Consider the following 19,215-nt stretch of genomic DNA (forward strand, 5'->3'; position numbering starts at 1 on the left):
GCACCTCTATATCTACGAAAGCGCTGCATCGAAAAAAATTGAGACATTGCTCATTGTAAAGAACTCTCCATGTGGGATAGCATCTGTTAATGATATTGTCATAGGTGCCTCCATTATGACATCATAATTCGACAAGTACAAAACTTCATCCGATCAAGATGAAATTTCTTGAGCATAATGTAGTGGTAGCATTACTACCACTACATTATAAAAGTTAATTATAAAAGCTGCATTATAAATTATAAAAGCATTATAAAAGTTGACTGGACAGCTGCCCTGACTCCACCCACTGCTTTACATCCATTGACTAGACAGCTGGTCTGACTCCACCCCTATTAAAACCATGTGCCACCATTCCATGAGGCAGCACAGATCGACAGCTTTAGGCCTGGGTGTAAGTCCATGGACCAGTGCAATTGGAATGATCCGAGGTGTATAACTATGATGTATTAATTAATATATGCACATAAGTCGTACGCATGTTTTTGCTTCATGTATGCACATCAGGTTGTTGTTTTTTTTTGCCTTCGCAAGAGTAGACGATATTGCATTTTAGCCCGTTTGTTTCTCTGTCTGTCTGTCTGTCTGTCTGTCTGTCTGTTTGTCTGCACAGAACATGAGTATGATTTTCTCTGCAACCATTAGTCCGATAGACACAAAATTTTCACCATAGGAGCTCTTCCCCCTGTATCATTTTTATTGACAATTATGATGTCATAGTTCATGTGGTACGGGCGCCATCTTGGAAAAACCGAAAAACTTTGCACCTTTATATCTCCAAATCCTCTCCATGGATAAAATTTAAATATGGTTCATTGTCAAGTACTCCCCATGGGGAACAACTTGTGTTTATGATGATGTCACCAGTGTCTTATTTATGACGTCATAATTAGACAAGTAGAACTCTTGATCCGATCAGTTTGAAATTTATTGAGCGTGATCTACACAAAAATTGTATGAGATAATTAAATTGATGATGTCATCGTTCACGTGGTTTGACAGCCACATTGGATTGAACATAAATCTGCATTGTCAATAAACCACACAAACACAGCAGCTAATAAACAACTCACAAAATACACCTCACAAACACGTCCTGGCAAGGGTCTGCAATCTCTGATTGCTCTTTCATGTTTTGTTATTATTTTCGGCACCGAGCGCAGCATTATACACCGCTCAAATAAAGACATGTTTATTGATATTAAACTGAAACTTAGTAGGGGACTTTTCTCGCCCTTCTTTGCTGTTAAGACAGGTTAGGTGCCACTAAAGATGCACATGTTGAGGTGTACTAAAGAACACAAGAAACTTTATGAATTACTTGACAAAATGCAAAACAAACGCATCATTGTATATCTTTTGCCTTGGTTGTAATATAATTTTTAAAGCAGAACAAGACTTTGTGGACAGCTTGTACTTCATTCAAAAGCCTAAAACTATCTTCATATAGTCAATGATAAGTTTACCCAATCAAATTGTTTGAAGAAATCAATAAGTTGTTAAACTCATTTTACTCTCTTCTTTAAGTGGTTGGTGCCAGACAACTATTTAAGACATTCCTTATTGAATCTCCCATTTTTGAAGTCTTTCAAACGGTTCAAGAATATAAGACCTTTTTTTCTATTGTGGAAATTTTACCATGGGCTTCTGCTAAAAAACAAAAAAAATTCCCTTTCAATGTCATGGACAATAATCATGGTTCCCTTTTTGAGGCAATGTTTTTATGGCCAGATGCCCTTCCTGACGCCAACCCTTTAGTCGCATCTTATGACACGCAGGGATACGGTGTACCTATTCTAAACCAGGGCACACACCAGCACATTCATCCCAGAAAGCTGGTACTCAATTTGCCGACCTCGGAAGGATGACAGGCTGAGTCAACCCCCCTGGCGTTAATTCAACGATCGACCGGGATTCGAACTCAGGATCCTAGGATCATGGGCTTCTGCTAATGTCAACTAAATGCCTATAGAACATCTGTTTACTATAAACGGCCCTAATAGCTTCTTTTTCAAGCTGTCAGGGTGCTTCAAAATTGCAGAGTACTGTATCAACATGCATTTGAGAGTAATTTTTGCTAGAAATAAACGAGGGATATGGTAAAATGATCAAACATTTTTGGTTGGACCATTGATCAAGGTGGTTGATGGTTGTGTACCCCTTAAAACCAGAGTACTTTGAGCTGTTCCACTGTGACAGCTTTTTAAATTGCACTTGCAAGGTAAATCGTTTCACTTAATTTTAACTAATGGATTCCTGCATCTTCTTAGCAAAGTGAGAGAATTGGTGAGGTTTGGCGGTGGGAGTAGGAGAGTGGTGAGGCTGTGAGCACAAATCGATGGAAAGACCATGTGATGACTTTGGGAATGTAAATGAAGAGATTTCTTTGGAATTGCGATGCATTAGCTGATGAGAAGATGCCAAGGCAGGTTGTTGTTGGAGGACGAGAAGACGAAGGAGACCTGGATGTGTTGAAATGCATCGAGGTCTGGAAGTTGTAACAATAAAGTGATTGTCCTCCCGTTGGGAACAGCCCTTTCGAAGAAGCACTTGTAGACCTGATCGTGATCGAATCTGTCCAGACCTGCTGTATCACGTGGAATCATCTTCGTGTTATATCATCCTTATTAAATCCAGACAACCCAAGCAAACCACCACGCCATCTTTGGCAATCCAGCTTTGATTAGAAAAATCCTTCCATACACTGGAGACTTCTGATTTGCACAATAGTGTCTCCTAGAAATCAGATTGTTCTATGAAAAAGCTATGACCATGTAGAATTCATCACTTGTTTACTAAAATGATTCATTAGCTGGTTAGGCTCATGGTTCCGCAAGACAAATTTCTGTAATGTGAATATTTTTAGCCGTCGCTAGAGAAGAGGGTATTGCATTTGGGTCTTTTTGTTTCTTTGTCTGTCTCTGTCTGTCTGTTTGTCCACACAGAACGAGTATGCTTTTCTCTGCAACTGTTGGTCTGATTGACACGAAATTTTCACCATAGGAGCACCTCCCTCTGTATAATTTTCTATGGTAATTATGACGTCGTAGGTCACGTGGTACTGGCATAATCTTGGAAAAACCCAAAAACTGCACCTCCATATCTCCGAAACCACTCCATGGAAAAAATTGAAACATGTCTCATTGTCAAGTACTCCCTAGGGGGAACAACATATATTCATGATGATCTCATTGCCTTCATTTCATGCATTCATTATGACGTCATAATTAGACAATTAGAACGCTTGATCCAATCAGTTTCAAATTTATTGAGTACAACATACATAAACATTGTATGTGAAAATTAAATTGATGACGTCGTCATCCACGTGGTTCGGCAGCCATATTGGATTTTTTTTTGTTTGTTTTGTATACAGAGTCGAGGCTCGTGAAAGAGCTAACATTTATCAAACAAACAAATCAAACAAACAAGCAAACAAAGTATATAAAAAGGGGAGCGGTCGACAAGATGGGGAGAGAAGGGGAGGAAGCACACAAACACAACATTTGAGAGCAGGGACATCGGGAGATGTTTTTGGAGGGAGTTGGCCTGGGGGGAGGCAGGATAGGTATAAAACGCAAGGACACCAAGGACTTCCAGGAAAGAAGTCAAAAGTCACCTCAAAAAAGTGGATTTGGGGTGAAATTAGCGGGGGTAGAAAAGATCAAGGTTTTGGATTGGGGAAGATAAGAGATCGTGGTGAACAGCCGTTTTAAAGACCTGGAGGGAGGAGTGGGATTGAAGAGAGTGAGGGAGTTTGTTCCAGAGGTGGGAGAAAAGAGGAATGAAGGTGTGAAGGTGAGCAGAGAGTCTTGATTTTGGCAGTTTAACCATAAGAGGGTTGCAGGCAGATCTTGTGCGACCTGCAGGAATATTTGGGGGACAGAGCCCAGAGAGAGCTGGGGGAGCAAGGCCGGAGAGGAGTCGGTAGAAGACGGAAAGACCACCAACCTGCCTGCGGTGATTAAGTGAAAGGCCCTCGGAGATAGCGTCATCGCGGGAGATTCCAATGATTCTGAACGCTTTGGTTTCAACAGCGTGAAGACGAGCTAGGTGTGAGGCAGGAGCACCAGCCCAGAGGGGAGAGCAGTACTCCTTTGAGCTGCGGATGAAAGCCTTGTCTGTGGTGAGGAGCTCAGGTGTGCCAAGGAAGGACTTTGTACGACGGAGGATGCCCAGTCGGCGACTGGCTTTGGAGGCCAGCTTGGAAATGTGGTTTTCCCAGGAAAGATCATGGCAGATAGTGAGACCCAAAAGCTTGAGTGACCGAACTTCTTGGAGAGGATTATTCAGAAAGTAGATGGGAGGGTTGTCCAGTCGGTCTTTTCGGAGAGACATCATAAGAGTGTGAGATTTGTCAGGATTGAAAAACATGTTCCACTTGTTTGCCCAGTCTGTGATTTTGTCCAGGTCTGCAGAGAGTGAGGAGGCTGCAGACTGCCGATCTGAGGGATGAGGAATGGAGCGGCAGAGAGTGGAGTCATCAGCAAAGAGATAGAGAGGATTTTCAAGAGAGTCAGAAAGGCACAGGGCCCAGAACACTGCCTTGGGGAACTCCAGCCTGAACAGGAAGAGGAGATGAGAGAAACCCATTCAGGGCCACACGTTGACGATGACTAGAGAGGAAGTCCGCCAGCCATGCGTGGAGATTTCCATGGATACCAAAGGAGGAGAGTTTGGTGAGCAGAGCGGGGTGCCAGACCGTATTGAAGGCACGTGATATGTCGAGGGAGACAGCTCTAATTTCCTGTTTGGCATTGAGGACCTCCATCCATTGTTGAGACAGCAGAAGCAGCATGTCCAGAGTAGAGTGACCTGGTCTGAAACCAATTTGATGATCAGAGATCAAGCCATTGGAGAAGAGGAAAGATTTCATATCCGAAGCAATGATGGATTCCATGACTTTGCTGATAATTGGGAAAAGGCTGATTGGTCTGTAGTTGCTAGGATCTGTTTTTGCACCTTTTTTGTGCAAAGCGGTGATGTTGGCTGATTTCCAAGCAGATGGCAGTTGACCTTGAGCAAAAGAGAGGGTGAAGAGAACAGAGAGAGGGAGTGAAAGAGCGGAAGAACAGGATTTTAGGACCCGTGGGCTGATGCCGTCAGGTCCAGTTGCAGAATCAGAGTCGAGGGTTGACAGAAACTTTTCCACCTTGTCAGGAGGAAAGGACACGGAGTCCAGGAGCAGCTGGGTACGACTGGGTATGGTGGGTACAGAGAGGGATGGGTTTGGGACACAAGATTTAGAGGCAAACACAGAGTTGAGGCATTCAGCTTTTTCACATGCGGAGTCAGCTGTGTAGCCATTTGAGGTAAGGGAGGGGATGGAGGGGGAACAAACACCAGAAACAGATTTGACCAGACGCCACCAGGATTTGGAAGAAGGAGACAGATAAGAGAGTTCGGTCTTGAGAACGGAGAGATATTGTTTCCTGGCTCTCCTGAGGGTGGACACACACTTGTTTCGGGCTTTGTGAAAGGAAATGAGATTTCCTTCCGTTGGATTTGCTTTCCAGGAGACGAAGGCAAGTTGTTTCTGGGCAACAGCCTCACCACAACATTCCGTGTACCATGGATGGGAGGAAGGGTATGACAACTGAAGACGAGATGGGATAAATCTGTGCATGAGAGAGAGCAATTTACTTTGGAAGAATTCCCAGGATGAGTTGATGTCAGAGGTGGTAGAGATGGGAGACCAGTCCAGATGATTGATGGCTGCTTGAAGACCGTGCCAGTTGGCCTGAGTGAAATGCCAGACTCGTCGACACTGAGCAGGCTCCCTGAGAATGGTCAGAGAGATGTCCACTTTAACAAGGACATGATCAGATGATCCGATTGGAGCAGAAGAAGAGCAGCAGACATTTTCAGGGAAGTTAGTCATAACCAAGTCCAGAAGAGAAGATGCTCCGTTGACTGAGATCCGGGTCAGGAAATTGACAGATTGTGTCAGTCCCAGTGAGTCGCAGAAGTCCTTTGCTGAGGAGCCATGGCTGGTGAGAGCGGTACCCACACCCAGCCAACTGGCATGGTGACAATTGAAATCACCACATATGAGGAAGAGAGAGTTGGGATGAGTAGATAGAAGTTGGTCCATATTATCAGACAGCGAGATGTAGATGGAGTCATCACTGTTTGGTGGACGGTACAACACACATATGAACAAAAGGTGGGAGCGAAGGGGAAGCCGTAGCCAGAGGTATTCCTGGGGGTGAGGTGGAGAGAGTGCAGTGCAGGGCGAGTGAGAAAGAGAGTTTTTGATAAAGATACCAACCCCACCTCCAGGACGAGGCTCAGGTCTATCATACCGGAGGAGGGAGTAACCCGGGAGAGATACTAAGGAATCAGAGACTTCATGAAGGAGGAAAGTTTCTGTTAAGCAGATCACGTCTGGTTTGACAGAAGCAACCTTTATGGAGAGATCAGTTCAGTTTGAACGAAGGCCCCGGATGTTTGAGGTCCATACCGTTAATGAAGAGGAAGGGGGAGGATCGGATACAGAACAGGGGGGAGGAGGGGTAGGGTAAGATGTGGAAGAGGTGGAAGAGGTAGGGAGAGCTGTTGAAGGTGTGTCAGAGATTTCAGAATAGCTCGAAGAAAGGGAAGGATGGGGCGGACAAAAGCTTTGATGGTGATTGGGTGAGGCACAATGAGGTGTTATTTAAGGAGGGGGGAAGAGCGAGGCAGAAGCTTGGGGGAGATGGAGGTGAGAGTTGGAAGGGGGAAGAAGCGGGGAGGACACTTTGAGGAGGGGGAGTGAGAGGGGGGAAATTGAGAAGAAATGAGGGTGTGGAGATTTGAAGGGGAGGGGCGAGGGGGGAGTTTGGGAGGGAAGGGACAAGGGGAGGGATTTGAAAGGGATGGGATATGGGGGAGATTTGGAGGGGAGGGGTGAGGGAGGAGTGTAGGAGGGGAGGGGCGAGGGGGAGTCTTGGAGGGGAGGGGTGAGGGGGTAGTTTAGGAGGGAGGGGGCAAGGGGGGAGATTTGAAAGGGATGGGTGATGGGGAGGATTAGGAGGGGAGGGGAAAGGGGGAAGATTTGAAAGGGATGGGTGATGGGGAAGATTTGGAGGGGAGGGGTGATGGGGAAGAGTTGGAGGGGAGGGGTGATGGGGAAGATTTGGAGGGGAGGGGTGATGGGGAAGATTTGGAGGGGAGTGGTGATGGGGAAGATTTGGAGGGGAGGGGTTATGGGGAAGATTTGGAGGGGAGGGGTGAGATTGGATTTTAGAAAGTGTACGATTAATGGGAAACAAACATTTATTGCAAAATGAATTTTCTAATAAAATTTCTATGTGACGTTTAATTTTCCATGTGACCGTTAATTTTCCATGTGACCTTTAATATCTCATAAGATAAAACAACAATGGGTGGACATCTATTGTGGGAAAAGGAAAATCCATCGACATATTTCCGTCGAATGTATGTTTTTAATTAAAATGAGTTTGTTATAATGCTCAGAAAAATATACCAAGCCGAACTCTCCATACCTCGATCAAGCCATAATTGCATCCATGGATATTTTAAGAAAACTAATCATACTAGTTATTGCTAAGGTTTGAAATTGTACATCAGCTCTTTTTGTGGGCAACGGTTTTTATGCTCAAGAACCGTTGCAGAAATGGCAGAGGAGCTCAGATATGGGAACTAAGTAGTGATGAAAAGTGTGTTTGTTATCCGAACAAGCTTGACCTCGCTGTCCATCCTGGGAGCAGCATGCGCCTTTGCTCTAATCCTTCATAATCCAGGCTGTCGGTGGAAGGTTCGCCCTGCGGATCAACCAAAAACTGCTGTTCCTGTGCATTATGATCCATGGCCACGTACAGGGCAGTCCATTGCACCTGTGATCTCAGCCTTGCTAATGAAAATGGCAGCTTCCTCCTCCAGATATTCAGAGGATATTGGTTTAGGGATGTTTATATTATTTCTGGTCAAGTGTAATCATTATCAATTAAATTTTTCTCCTATAAATGTCGAAACGTTTGGACGAACTGAATTAATACTGAAATTGAGACTGTGAGGAAGAGGCTGTCGTGGAATAGACAAACCGCCATGATTATATATGGAGTTGAAAAGTTTAGATGTGTATCCGGATCTTTTTGAGGTATCTGGTCACTGCCACCTTAAATTACTAAATAGATGAGTATTGGACAGGCCAAGGAGATCATTCCACATGATGGTGGAGGTTGGGGGGAGGAGTTGAGGAAGAGGGGGAGAGAAGAGAAAATAATAATGGATATGATATTATGGGTTAGGTATGGGAAAGTAAGCCAGGAGTGGGTTGTGGAAGATGAATGCGAATGTATCTATGTTCGGTTGGATAGCAGCAGAGAGCAGAAAGTATGGCGCCTTATTGAATGTGGTGGAAGACCGAGCTGCGTCACTATGTTGCGTGTGATGAAATAACAGCAGTTTATTTGCCTTAGTTTCATTTTGTGATTAAACCATTCGATTTTATGGCCTTAATTTCTGTCCATTGCACCATCTCCTCGCAGACAGCCATATTACATAGCACTGCAATGAATGCCTTGTATATCATGAAGAGCTGGCTTACAAATGCCAAGAAAAGTGTTGGCACTCCTGAGTATTTCTAGGCAACATCAGGAAAACAACTCGGAAGTTTCCATGGTCAGCCCGAGATAGGCCATGACTAATGGCGAGGCCATAGAGCCCCAAAGACTGCACCTCTGTCAGCAGTTAATCATAGAAAATGATTTTTCATTTGAACTTTATGGAGAGAGAGAGTGTGAAAATTGTCAGCGTTGGACATCACTTTTGTGGTGTTGACCAGTTTCTGATCATTGCCACACGAAGGGATGAAAGCTGCAGCGTTGTCGCTCGCTTAGGGTGCCTTCACATACACGGATTATTCTTACGAGTCCTTACGGATCGCCAACTCGTAGTCAATCGCAAGCATCCGTAAATAACGGAAGATGATTTTTGACATGTCAAAAGTTGTTGCGAGTTGTGACGAGTTATCTACGGATACCAGCGAGTTATTTACGGATGCTTGTGATTGACTACGAGTTGGCGATCCGTAAGGACTCGTAAGAATAATCCGTGTATGTGAAGGTTGCATTACCAGAGTGAGGAACGAGGGACTATCCGGTGAATTTGCAAAATGATAAAAAAAATTTAAGGAATTGTTTTCGGTCAGTCTTGTAAACTAAGAATTAGTGTCGATTCCACCGCCTGTTGCTTTGAAAGACCAAGCCTCCTGTAATGTCATGCAGTGTCTTGTAATGCTCGAGTCAATTGAGAAAATCTGCCAGTCGGACAAAGACAAGACCCAGAATGATCAACCAATTGCTGGCAAAACTGATTTGTATGACGTGCAAATTGTTAAGAAAGCCATGGCTGTGACGTGTTCTCCTGCAAAATGGTTGTTATTTTTCCCTGTGACATCTACCACTTCATAAAGCCTCCAGGACTGAATTCGCACATGGCAAGCATGTAGCTTAGATGCCTTAGATCATTGTTTAAGTTGCTGAAGCACGTACCCTGACGAAGGTGAAAATTTCAGCAGGGCTCGAAGTTTGTTTCATGAGGAGCTCTATTTATGACTCGAGGGTATGGTGAAAGTGGTACTGTTGATAAATACACTGGTTGAGGTTGAAATTGAAAACTCTGCTCACCTTCCCTCCTTCATTCCTCTTTTCTCCCGCCTCTGGAACAATGTCCCTCACTCTCTTCAATCCCTCTCCTCCCTCCAGGTCTTTAAAACAGCTGTTCACCACCATCTCTTATCTTCCCCCATCCAAAACCTTGGTCTTTTCTACCCCCGTTAAAACATCCCAAATCCACCTCTTTCAATCCCCAACTTCTTTGCTGAAATTCCTAGTCGTGTTCATTTGTTTTATACCCGTGTACGCCTCCCTCCTCCCCAACCCTCCCCCTTCCACAGATCTGCTGACGTCCCTGCTCTCCACTGTTGTTGTGCTTGTGTGCTTCCCCCTCTCTCCCCCTCTTGTCTCCCGCTCCCTTCATTGTATGTTTTATGTGTCTGTGCATGTTTTCATGTTCAATGTGTTAGCTCTTACATGAGCCTCGATTCTGTATACAAAAGAAACAAACAAAAAAAACTCTCCAAATGCGATGTTAGGTGCCCAACACATGTGTTCTTTGCATAAAAGATGATGGTCAGCTTCAAATTTTGCGAAAGACCTTGCTGTAATGCAGGTGAGCATGTTACCTTGAGAACAGGTAGGTGCATATTCACATGAAAGAGACTCTTGGATGTATTGTTGCTCATAAATCACGACTCAGATGTAACCAAACCAAAAGCGTGAAATTGGCATCTGGCCATGACAGCGGGTGGAGGAGTTGCAGAGGGTGTCATTTTATGGGAAAATCCAAGTTGGAGTTTCGATTAACAATGGAGAGAACACTTTCATAGTCGATGTACAACATGTATAGTGAAGCATTGCGGATGATCATCACAAGTTGGCGAACAGTGTCGGTGACCTCCACTAAATTGAGGTATACCTGCTGCTGAAAAATAGAAGCAGATTTTAATTTGGTTCGACATTCTCTCCAGAACATAACTCGTCAGGATTGGATTAATATTGATGCCAGAGAACAATCGCAAGCTCCACAGTGAATGTGGTATTCCTATTTTGACAGTAAAGATGCCTAATGAGCCCACACAACCATGGCCTGGTCTGCACAAAGTCCAGATATGAGCATTGTTGAGGTTGTTTTGGCTTTTATTGAAACTGAACCTACAATGCCAATTAAGGAATTAAGCTACATCGATGTGAGCGATGGCAGGGCATCTAGAACAGCATTCCACAATTGTATGTTGACAACTTGCATTACAAATGTGCAGTGCTTTGTTTAAAGCATAAGGCTTGCATTTTTTTAAAATTGACAACTGCATCATCATTTATCATTTCTTGACAGATGCCGAACAGGGTTTGATGCCATTTTAACAAAGGAGTATGAGTCGATTTTTATTTATTTATTTATTTATTTGGGATCACAATTCATTGCCATGTTTGGGAAAACCTTGGTGCCATCTATGCCTTTTATGATTCCTAGTGGGAGGAGGTAAACTGAGGAGACAGGGTTGGGCGGGGAGGTAGATTGGTGACATATGGGTTGGAGGAAGGCATGACATCGCAGTAAGCGGAAAATACATTTATGGAGGGGGGGGGGGGGGGAGGGAGGGAGGACAAATGGAAGGGGGCGCTGGAATTGTAATTTGGCCATTTTTGCATCTGTGGTGAATGCAAAGATATTCCCCTATGGGATGTAAAAATGCACTCATGCTACCTGCCTTACCTGAAGTTTATGTTCACTGTGCTGCTCATATTTGTTGAACAACATCCGCACCTTACCTGCCGCTGCCTTCTTGAGTCGCCCCATAGCTTTGGTAATTTCACGCTACTTAGAAAGTGTCCGAGTCGCCTGGCCGGTGATCGATGAGATCATAACGCAACCGGTGCGCCAGAAACATTGCTCCTCACAACCTGCCAGCGCCTAGCCGGATGAATACGGCTTCAGCACTGGAATAACATCGACAATCTTAACGACTCGATATGAAAGATTTGTCATTCAAAAATACAAATTTACAACAGAGCCGATTTTAAAACATATAACTTCGATTTGATGCATCCGTTATTTGCCATTGAATGACGCAAGAGCTGATGCTCTTGCGCAGGTAAACTACACAGCACGTATGCGGGATATAAGCGAGGAATACCTGGTGTACTACTTCTGAAGTCTTAAATTGCGAACATCCACATCGATGAATGGGATATTTTTTATTTATTCTTGTCCTCCAGGGTAAACGTCGTGAGCGAGGCACCGCCCGGTGGGCGCGCCTCTTCCCACCGCTGGCCCGACTGCCCATCTGCTCCCAATGCGGACCCGTATGAGGGGCTCGGCATCTCTCGGCGCCCTAATAAGCGGTTCCATACATCACATTAGGCGGCACGCACACGTGCCAGGATCCAGGGTTAAATGAAGCGGCGTGTACTAGCAGCTGTATGAATACCAATGGTTTTTTTTCTTTCTTTCTTTGGTCAGCTCAGGTTCATCCTTTCCGTCCCCAAGGCATTATGGGATTATGTAAGACATCCTTTCTCGCAGTTTCCTCCCATTTTCATTATAAGTTATCATGCACATTGCTTTATAAAGGCACCCAGGCCAAAATATCTCATTGTACACTCAGGGGAAGTACGTGTAATGCTCAGACGTTGACGCACTCCGGTCGCAATGCAATTCTGCTCATTCTAGACCGTGCGTTGTTGGTACGATTACAAAAACGCTTTTCTTAAGCCCTCAACATGAGGTTCATAATATATTGACACAAATACGTGCGCACGATTATGGAGGTTCCAATGTGTGCCGTCTCAGCGTGGTGACAGGACCACTGCACGGCCCGCGGCATGTGCCGGTCCCACATGCAAACAACATATTGGACACCAGCTCTTAATTACACCCGGACGGGGCCCGCTGGGGATCGTGATGTAATCCCTGCAGCCGCCTCCACTGGATTAACTCCATATTGTTTGCCGCGCCCGTCCCCGCGCCTCCGGCTCGGTGCGCGCGCATCCAGGGTCGTTGCGCGCGCATCCCGGGTCGGGGAACGTTTCCATGACCAGAGTCGAAACGTGGCTGATACGCGAAGAGCAACCGCATGAGATCGTCGCCGTTCCAGAGGGACAAAGGCCGCGTGGCCAGCGGACCTCGAGCTGCTCCCTCGTTTTCTCATTTCAAAGGCTCCATCGGCGGGTGACGTGCCCGCCACGTATCTGCTCGAGGAACGTCTCACGAGTGACAATAGGAAGGCGTTTGGGGAATTAGAGGCGCGGGATCGCCCTGTAATCTTGCCGAGGATGCCGGTTGCCATTGTGGAGCCGGCAGCGATTAAGATTGATGAGATATTAAGGTCACACGATCAATTTGGAGCGGCAATTAAAGATTTTTTAATTATCCGAGAGGAGGACATCGAATGAGGATCAGATGCGGGTTTGGGTGCATCGGAAGAATTTGCATAAAGGAGAACTGGGCTGAGGGTGATAGGGGAGAACACCTTCTATACCCCCTACCCTTCCCCTTTTTTTGCCTCGTGCAATGTTGGCTCTGCTGATTGACGGCGGCGTAAAATTACTGCAACGTCGCGCAGGGTCTGCTGTCAAGCCATTGTGCAGAAGTGGGGTGACCGCAGGTGCAGCCATCACTGACGACCATCCGTGCAATCCTCGTAGCCCCTTCTCAGAATTACCTTCCTTGTTTGAAATTATGATTCGGATCGCGTTTCTCTGCTGATATGACGATCAAGTGCAGCGTCACTGGGGAAGCGCAGTGTCCATCGGCGTCCAGACCCACGTCATGATAATCATTATAATGCTGCGAAGATGCTGGGTGTAGCAAAGCAGCGCATTTCAATCAGGATGTTACGAACGCTATGAAACGTCACAAAAGTCACTGAGAGGTTATCGATTTATTATGCAAACACAAATGCTACTATATTATACCTCCCCCCCCCCAAACCCCCAAAACTGGCCCGTAAATTCTCAATCCATTCTCTCCCTTTTATTATTAATATCATCTTCCTCTCCATTCTTAAACCCTCCTTCCTGTGTCCTCTCACCTCGTCTTTTCTTAATTTTCTTTAAAATCATTTTAAAAATTTTATTTTTCTATATTACCCCTCCTCACCTCCGACCCTTCACTCACTGCACACACCTACAATGCATACCAACAGATTGTTACCTCCGCCACCAGAGGTGGACGGAGGTTATGTTTTCACCCCTGTCTGTCCGTTTGTCTGTTTGTGAACAAAATATCTCTAAAAGTTGCGGACGGATTCGCACGAAATTTGGCAGAGATGTAGTGTATGTGACAAGGACGAAATGATTAGATTTTGGTGAAGATCCGGATTCGGATCCGGCTACTAGAAATTTTGAAGTGATTCTTCACCATTGGGAGATCGGGCCAAAAACTATACATAGCAGGATATCTCAAAAACTTGTGGACGGATTTGGACGAAACTTGTTGGACAGGTTGTGTGTGTGACAAGGAAGAATCGATTCGATTTTGGTGAAGATCCGGATCCGGATCCGGCTAGTATAATTTTTAAGTGATTCTTCACCATTGAGTGATATGGCCAACCAGGCGGAGGTGTGCTCTCTACTGAGTGCCGTTCTAGTTCCTTATTGTTTCATAGTAACCATGATACTCAGCTTTCTGAAGGTTCTCACGTTTGATCGCTTTCGTTTTCCAGGAGAGCATTATGGGGAAGATGGGATGGGAGAGTGGGGGTGGTGGGAGAAATGTGGGTGGTGGGAGTTGGAGAGAATTTAAAATTGGTCCGCATTTCGTGCCCGGCGTCGACACCCTATAAGGAGTAATAAATCCTCTTTTCAAACCCTCCATTTGCATGTTGTATGTAAACCGATTAGTGCGCTTATGTTGAGCTACAAGGGTGTGAAATTTTATGGTCACTATGGGGAGACGCACCGATGGACGTTTAAATGGGCACACGGCATGTACGCGTCCCATCGTATCTCCCAAAGTGAATTAGCGCCGCCACGTCCCTCCCAATAAGGCCGCGGTTTGCCTCTCGCTGTTCCCATCTAATTGTCTCGCTGTTCCTTGTTTGTTGGGAATTTTTCTGCGTGTCGGATGCCTGTCTGGGGTACCTGTTACAAATGCACGGGACAAACTATTCGTACGAAATACTTAGTTTTTTGGGGGTTTTCTTTTACATCAGACGCAAATTCGTACATCATGGACTCCCATAATCGCAATACCCGTGTTCGTGCTGATCGTGCCTTTTTCTGCCAGGACCCGTCGTGCTCAGTACGCCCGCTCACCTGGTGGCCTTCTCGCTAACCCTGCCGGGAATGCTGTCCGTCACAAATACCGAGCTGTGCTTCTCGGTGGACGAGGAGGACGTGGCCTTCAAAAAACTTGAGCCTCGGGTGAGTCTGTGTACGCCGTGAACCCTCCCCGTGTACCCACACGTTGTGCACCAGCAGCTACCCACCCCCACTAACCCTTTCTTGTCGGTAGCCATGCTGTGATCTATAGCTCCCCTGCTCGCCACATTTGCAACGGTCCCTTGATTCACGTGACATTTGAACGATCGGCCAAGGACTCGCTTTATATTTAGACAAACGCTACAATTAGGACTTTGCGTAATGTATGATATTTATGTATTATTCCCCTTTCTATTTCTGCAATAGAAATTTTTTTGGTCAATTTTTCATTTTTCTGTCATTTCATTTCTGCAATATCGATAACATCATTTTTGCCAATTGTCTTTTAGCTGCTACTTTACAAAGCATTATACAGAGTGGGTGCTGGTTGGGAATCACCACGGACTATTGCATACCTTTTATACAATATCTACTAATACTGACCGCATGGCCAAGGCTTTGCGCATTTCCACAAAGTACCTCAGATGTCCACAATGTCCATTGACAAGGTTGTCTGGAGTTGCAATGATAGAAGTTCATGGGGGTAATCCGAAGCCACAGGGATCCCTCGTGCTCTTTCCCATTTGATTGCACAAGGTGGGATTTTGAGAAGTAAAGCAGCAGAGCCTGTGTAAAGTGTCTCCCAGTAAGATATCTTGAATGTTGTTGGATCTCCACAGGTAATGGGGAGAACGACGCAAAGTTCGTCGTGTGAAAAGCACTTGAGGCGCTTTATCCCTCACTTGCCATGCTCTTTGTGCGCACGGAGGGCACATGGAGCTCCCGCATTCGGCCCAACATCTTACGCACGGAGACAGACTCAAGGCCTGTTCGTGCGCTTCACAATCGCATGATAAATACGATGCTCAAAAATTCGAGGGTAATTAAAATTTTCTTTTCCTAACCCACAGGACTGCCTTCTTGCCGATGTAATGCTCTGCACTCGATGTGGAATTCCCTGACTGAGTGCTTGTTTGATTTGATTCATTTGCTATCAATCCAAATCTCATTGTACATACTACGACTATCGGAATCCGAAGACCCTCCCTCCCCAAATCCTCCCCCACCACCCCAAAAAACACACTTTTGCATCATTATTTGTTTCGCATAATTTTTTTACCATTAGGTAACGGTGAAGCACCTTGTGTTTTACCTGTCAATGGGCCCCTTTGTATTGTGAGATTTAATGAATAAATATGGGCATTGGGTAGAATCGGTGACCTGACATTTCAGTGATTTTGGAAAATTAGTGTAGTTTAAAATGTCCTAAAACGATGCAGAAAAATGGAAAATAATATTCTTAAACAATTTTATTTAAGTTTGTAAATCTTTCAATAATGTCGGTCAATGAATGCTAATGCCCGACAACCAAACTACTTATTTTTAATAATCATTATATATTTAACCTTAATTCAAGAAATGTATTTTACTTTTAATAATAATAATAATAATAATTCATTTATTTTGTATATCGCTTTTCATGAAGCCCAAAGGCGCTTTTCTTGTGTTTCATAATTTGCTGAATATTACATATAAATGATTCATATGTAATATACTATTTGTTTCTTGTGAATGGATCCACTACTTTATGTTCATCTTCTTTTTTTTTAACACAGCAGTTGTTTTTGCAAATATAAAACGGTACAATACAATGTCATATTAATAGACGATCCTGTTTGAAAATAGAGATGGATATTTTATAAATATGCCATATGGCGTGATTGTCTTCATGCGAATCATCTGGTTCTCAAACTGCACTCCATTACACGCGCACACAGACACACAAACACACACAGACAAACACACAGACACACACACACACACACGCACAGACACACACACACACACACACACACAGACACACAGACACACACACAGAAACACACACAGACACAGACACACACACAGACACAGACACAGACACAGACACAGACACAGACACACACAGACATAGACAGACACACACACACACACACACACACACACACACACACACACAGACACACAGAAACACACACAGAAACACACACAGACACACACAGAGACACACACAGAGACACACACAGAGACACACACACAGACACACACACACAGACACACACACACAGACACACACACACAGACACACACAGACAAACACACACACAGACAAACACACACACCGACAGACACACAGACACACACACAGAAACACACACACACACACACAGACACACAGACACAGACACAGACACACACACAGACACACACACACACACAGACACACACACAGACACACACTCAGAAACACACACAGACACACACACAGAAACACACACAGAAACACACACAGACACACACACAGACACAGACACAGACACAGACACACACACAGACACACACACAGACACAGACACACACACAGACACACACACACACACACACTAGTGGAGCATGCTTGCACATGACAAGCAAATATTTGGCTGCATCATATGTGCATACATTATAATCAATTAGCTTTATATATAAGCTCATCTTTATATATAAGCTTTATATATAAGGTTGGTGGTCTTTCCGTCTTCTACCGACTCCTCTCTGGCCTTGCCCCCCCAGCTCTCTCTGGGCTCTGTCCCGCAAATATTCCTACAGGTCGCACAAGATCTGCCTGCAACCCTCTTATGGTCAAACTGCCAAAATCAAGACTCTCTGCTCACCTTCACTCCTTCATTCCTCTTTTCTCCCGCCTCTGGAACAAACTCCCTCACTCTCTTCAATCCCACTCCTCCCTCCAGGTCTTTAAAACAGCTGTTCACCACCATCTCTTATCTTCCCCCATCCAAAACCTTGATCTTTTCTACCCCCGCTAATTTCACCCCAATTCCACTTTTTTGAAATACCAACTTCTGTCCTGGAAGTCCTTGGTGTCCTTGTGTTTTATACTTCTCCCTCCCCCCCCCCCCCTTCCCACGCCTCCTCCCCCCAAGCCCTCTCCCTTCCACACATCTCCCTGCTCTCAAATGTTGTGTTTGTGTGCTTCCCCTTCTCTCCGCATCTTGTTTTCCGCTCCCTCTTTTTATATATTTTGTTTGTCTGGTTGATTTGTTTGTGAAGTAAATGTTAGCTCTTTCACGAGCCTCGATTCAGTATACAAAAAAAAAGAAAGAAAAAAAAAAAAAAAAGCTGTACAATACAATGTCAAAGATATAAGCTTTATAGATTTGATAAAGTGTATTATGCTTGCATTCTGCAAGCATCTATACAACTCAAGTAAATCATGAATTAATGATTAGAATGAGCTCTTTATTTAAAAGTTTACAGCTCTAGTAATGTTTAATGTAAATACAGCAAATGGTATAAAAAAAGAGGCAGTAGAGGTGCATTTTAGCATTTTGTAGCAACCAGTCCAGATGGAAGCTCCATTGTCTTGGTTCACATGACCACAGTGAGCAGATAAAGGCTGCACTGCCCGAACTTTATATTTGGATATTTTCATTCATGGAAAATTTTCCGCAGGTTTTGTGATTTTTTTATCTTGGGTTATTGAGCTTGAGTTGCATCACTGTGCAAAATATCAGCTTTTTACTGCACCAAGAAGATGCCAAACATTTACATCAGTGAGTTAGTTAGTCAGTCAGTCAGTCAGTGAGTCAGTAGTTTGAAAAAGCTTTACATATTAGATACTAGTTGGGGTACCCGGGGTTGCCCAGTCTATTTTTGCGGGTGCCTAAAACACTTTCCTACACCCACTGAAGAATGGGGTCCCTACACCTTTCTCTACACCCATGGTAGAGCAATTAAAAGGAAGAACCCCCCAAAATACAGCTTTCTTTACAAGAATTTAAAGTTTATTTTTGCCTAAAACTATCCCTGATACTCACTGATGAACTTCTGAAAAACCTTCAAATGGTGAAACTTTTAAAAGGAGAGAGCAAGACAAATAACGCTGGGGAGGCAATGGCAAACCACCCAATATAACCCAAGCCAAGAAACTGCTTAGGCACCACCAACATTCTGTAAAGAGGATGGTACATCAAAATAAAAAAGTATGTATGTATGTATAAAAAAAAAATATATATCATCTTGCCTGCAAATGAATCATCTTGCCTGCAAACACTGGGATGAAAGTTTATAGCTGGGCTGAGACTCACACCCAGGAGAGACAGTTTAGAGGTGTGTGCGTAACTCAAGGCCATCCCGCCAGCCAATATGTGCATATAAATAAATAAATAAATATATACATATATATATATATATATGTATGTATATATATATGTATGTATATAAATATATATATATATATATATATATA

The 19,215-nt window shown here is 44.3% G+C and overlaps 1 protein-coding gene across 2 annotated transcripts in view; it reads left to right on the forward strand.

Annotated features, from left to right (window-relative positions):
- The window catches only part of LOC137425478 (lipopolysaccharide-responsive and beige-like anchor protein), a 722,436-nt gene that overhangs the window by 442,864 nt on the left and 260,357 nt on the right, over positions 1-19,215 (forward strand). For both annotated transcript variants that reach the window (XM_068113965.2, XM_068113966.2), the window contains exon 39: positions 14,794-14,930. In XM_068113965.2, coding sequence (XP_067970066.2) covers positions 14,794-14,930 — 137 coding nt within the window. The remainder of the gene's footprint in view (positions 1-14,793; positions 14,931-19,215) is intronic.

The sequence above is a fragment of the Myxine glutinosa genome, chromosome 4 (genome assembly GCF_964187855.1).
Source record: "Myxine glutinosa chromosome 4, kmMyxGlut1.1, whole genome shotgun sequence".
NCBI lineage: Eukaryota > Metazoa > Chordata > Myxini > Myxiniformes > Myxinidae > Myxine > Myxine glutinosa.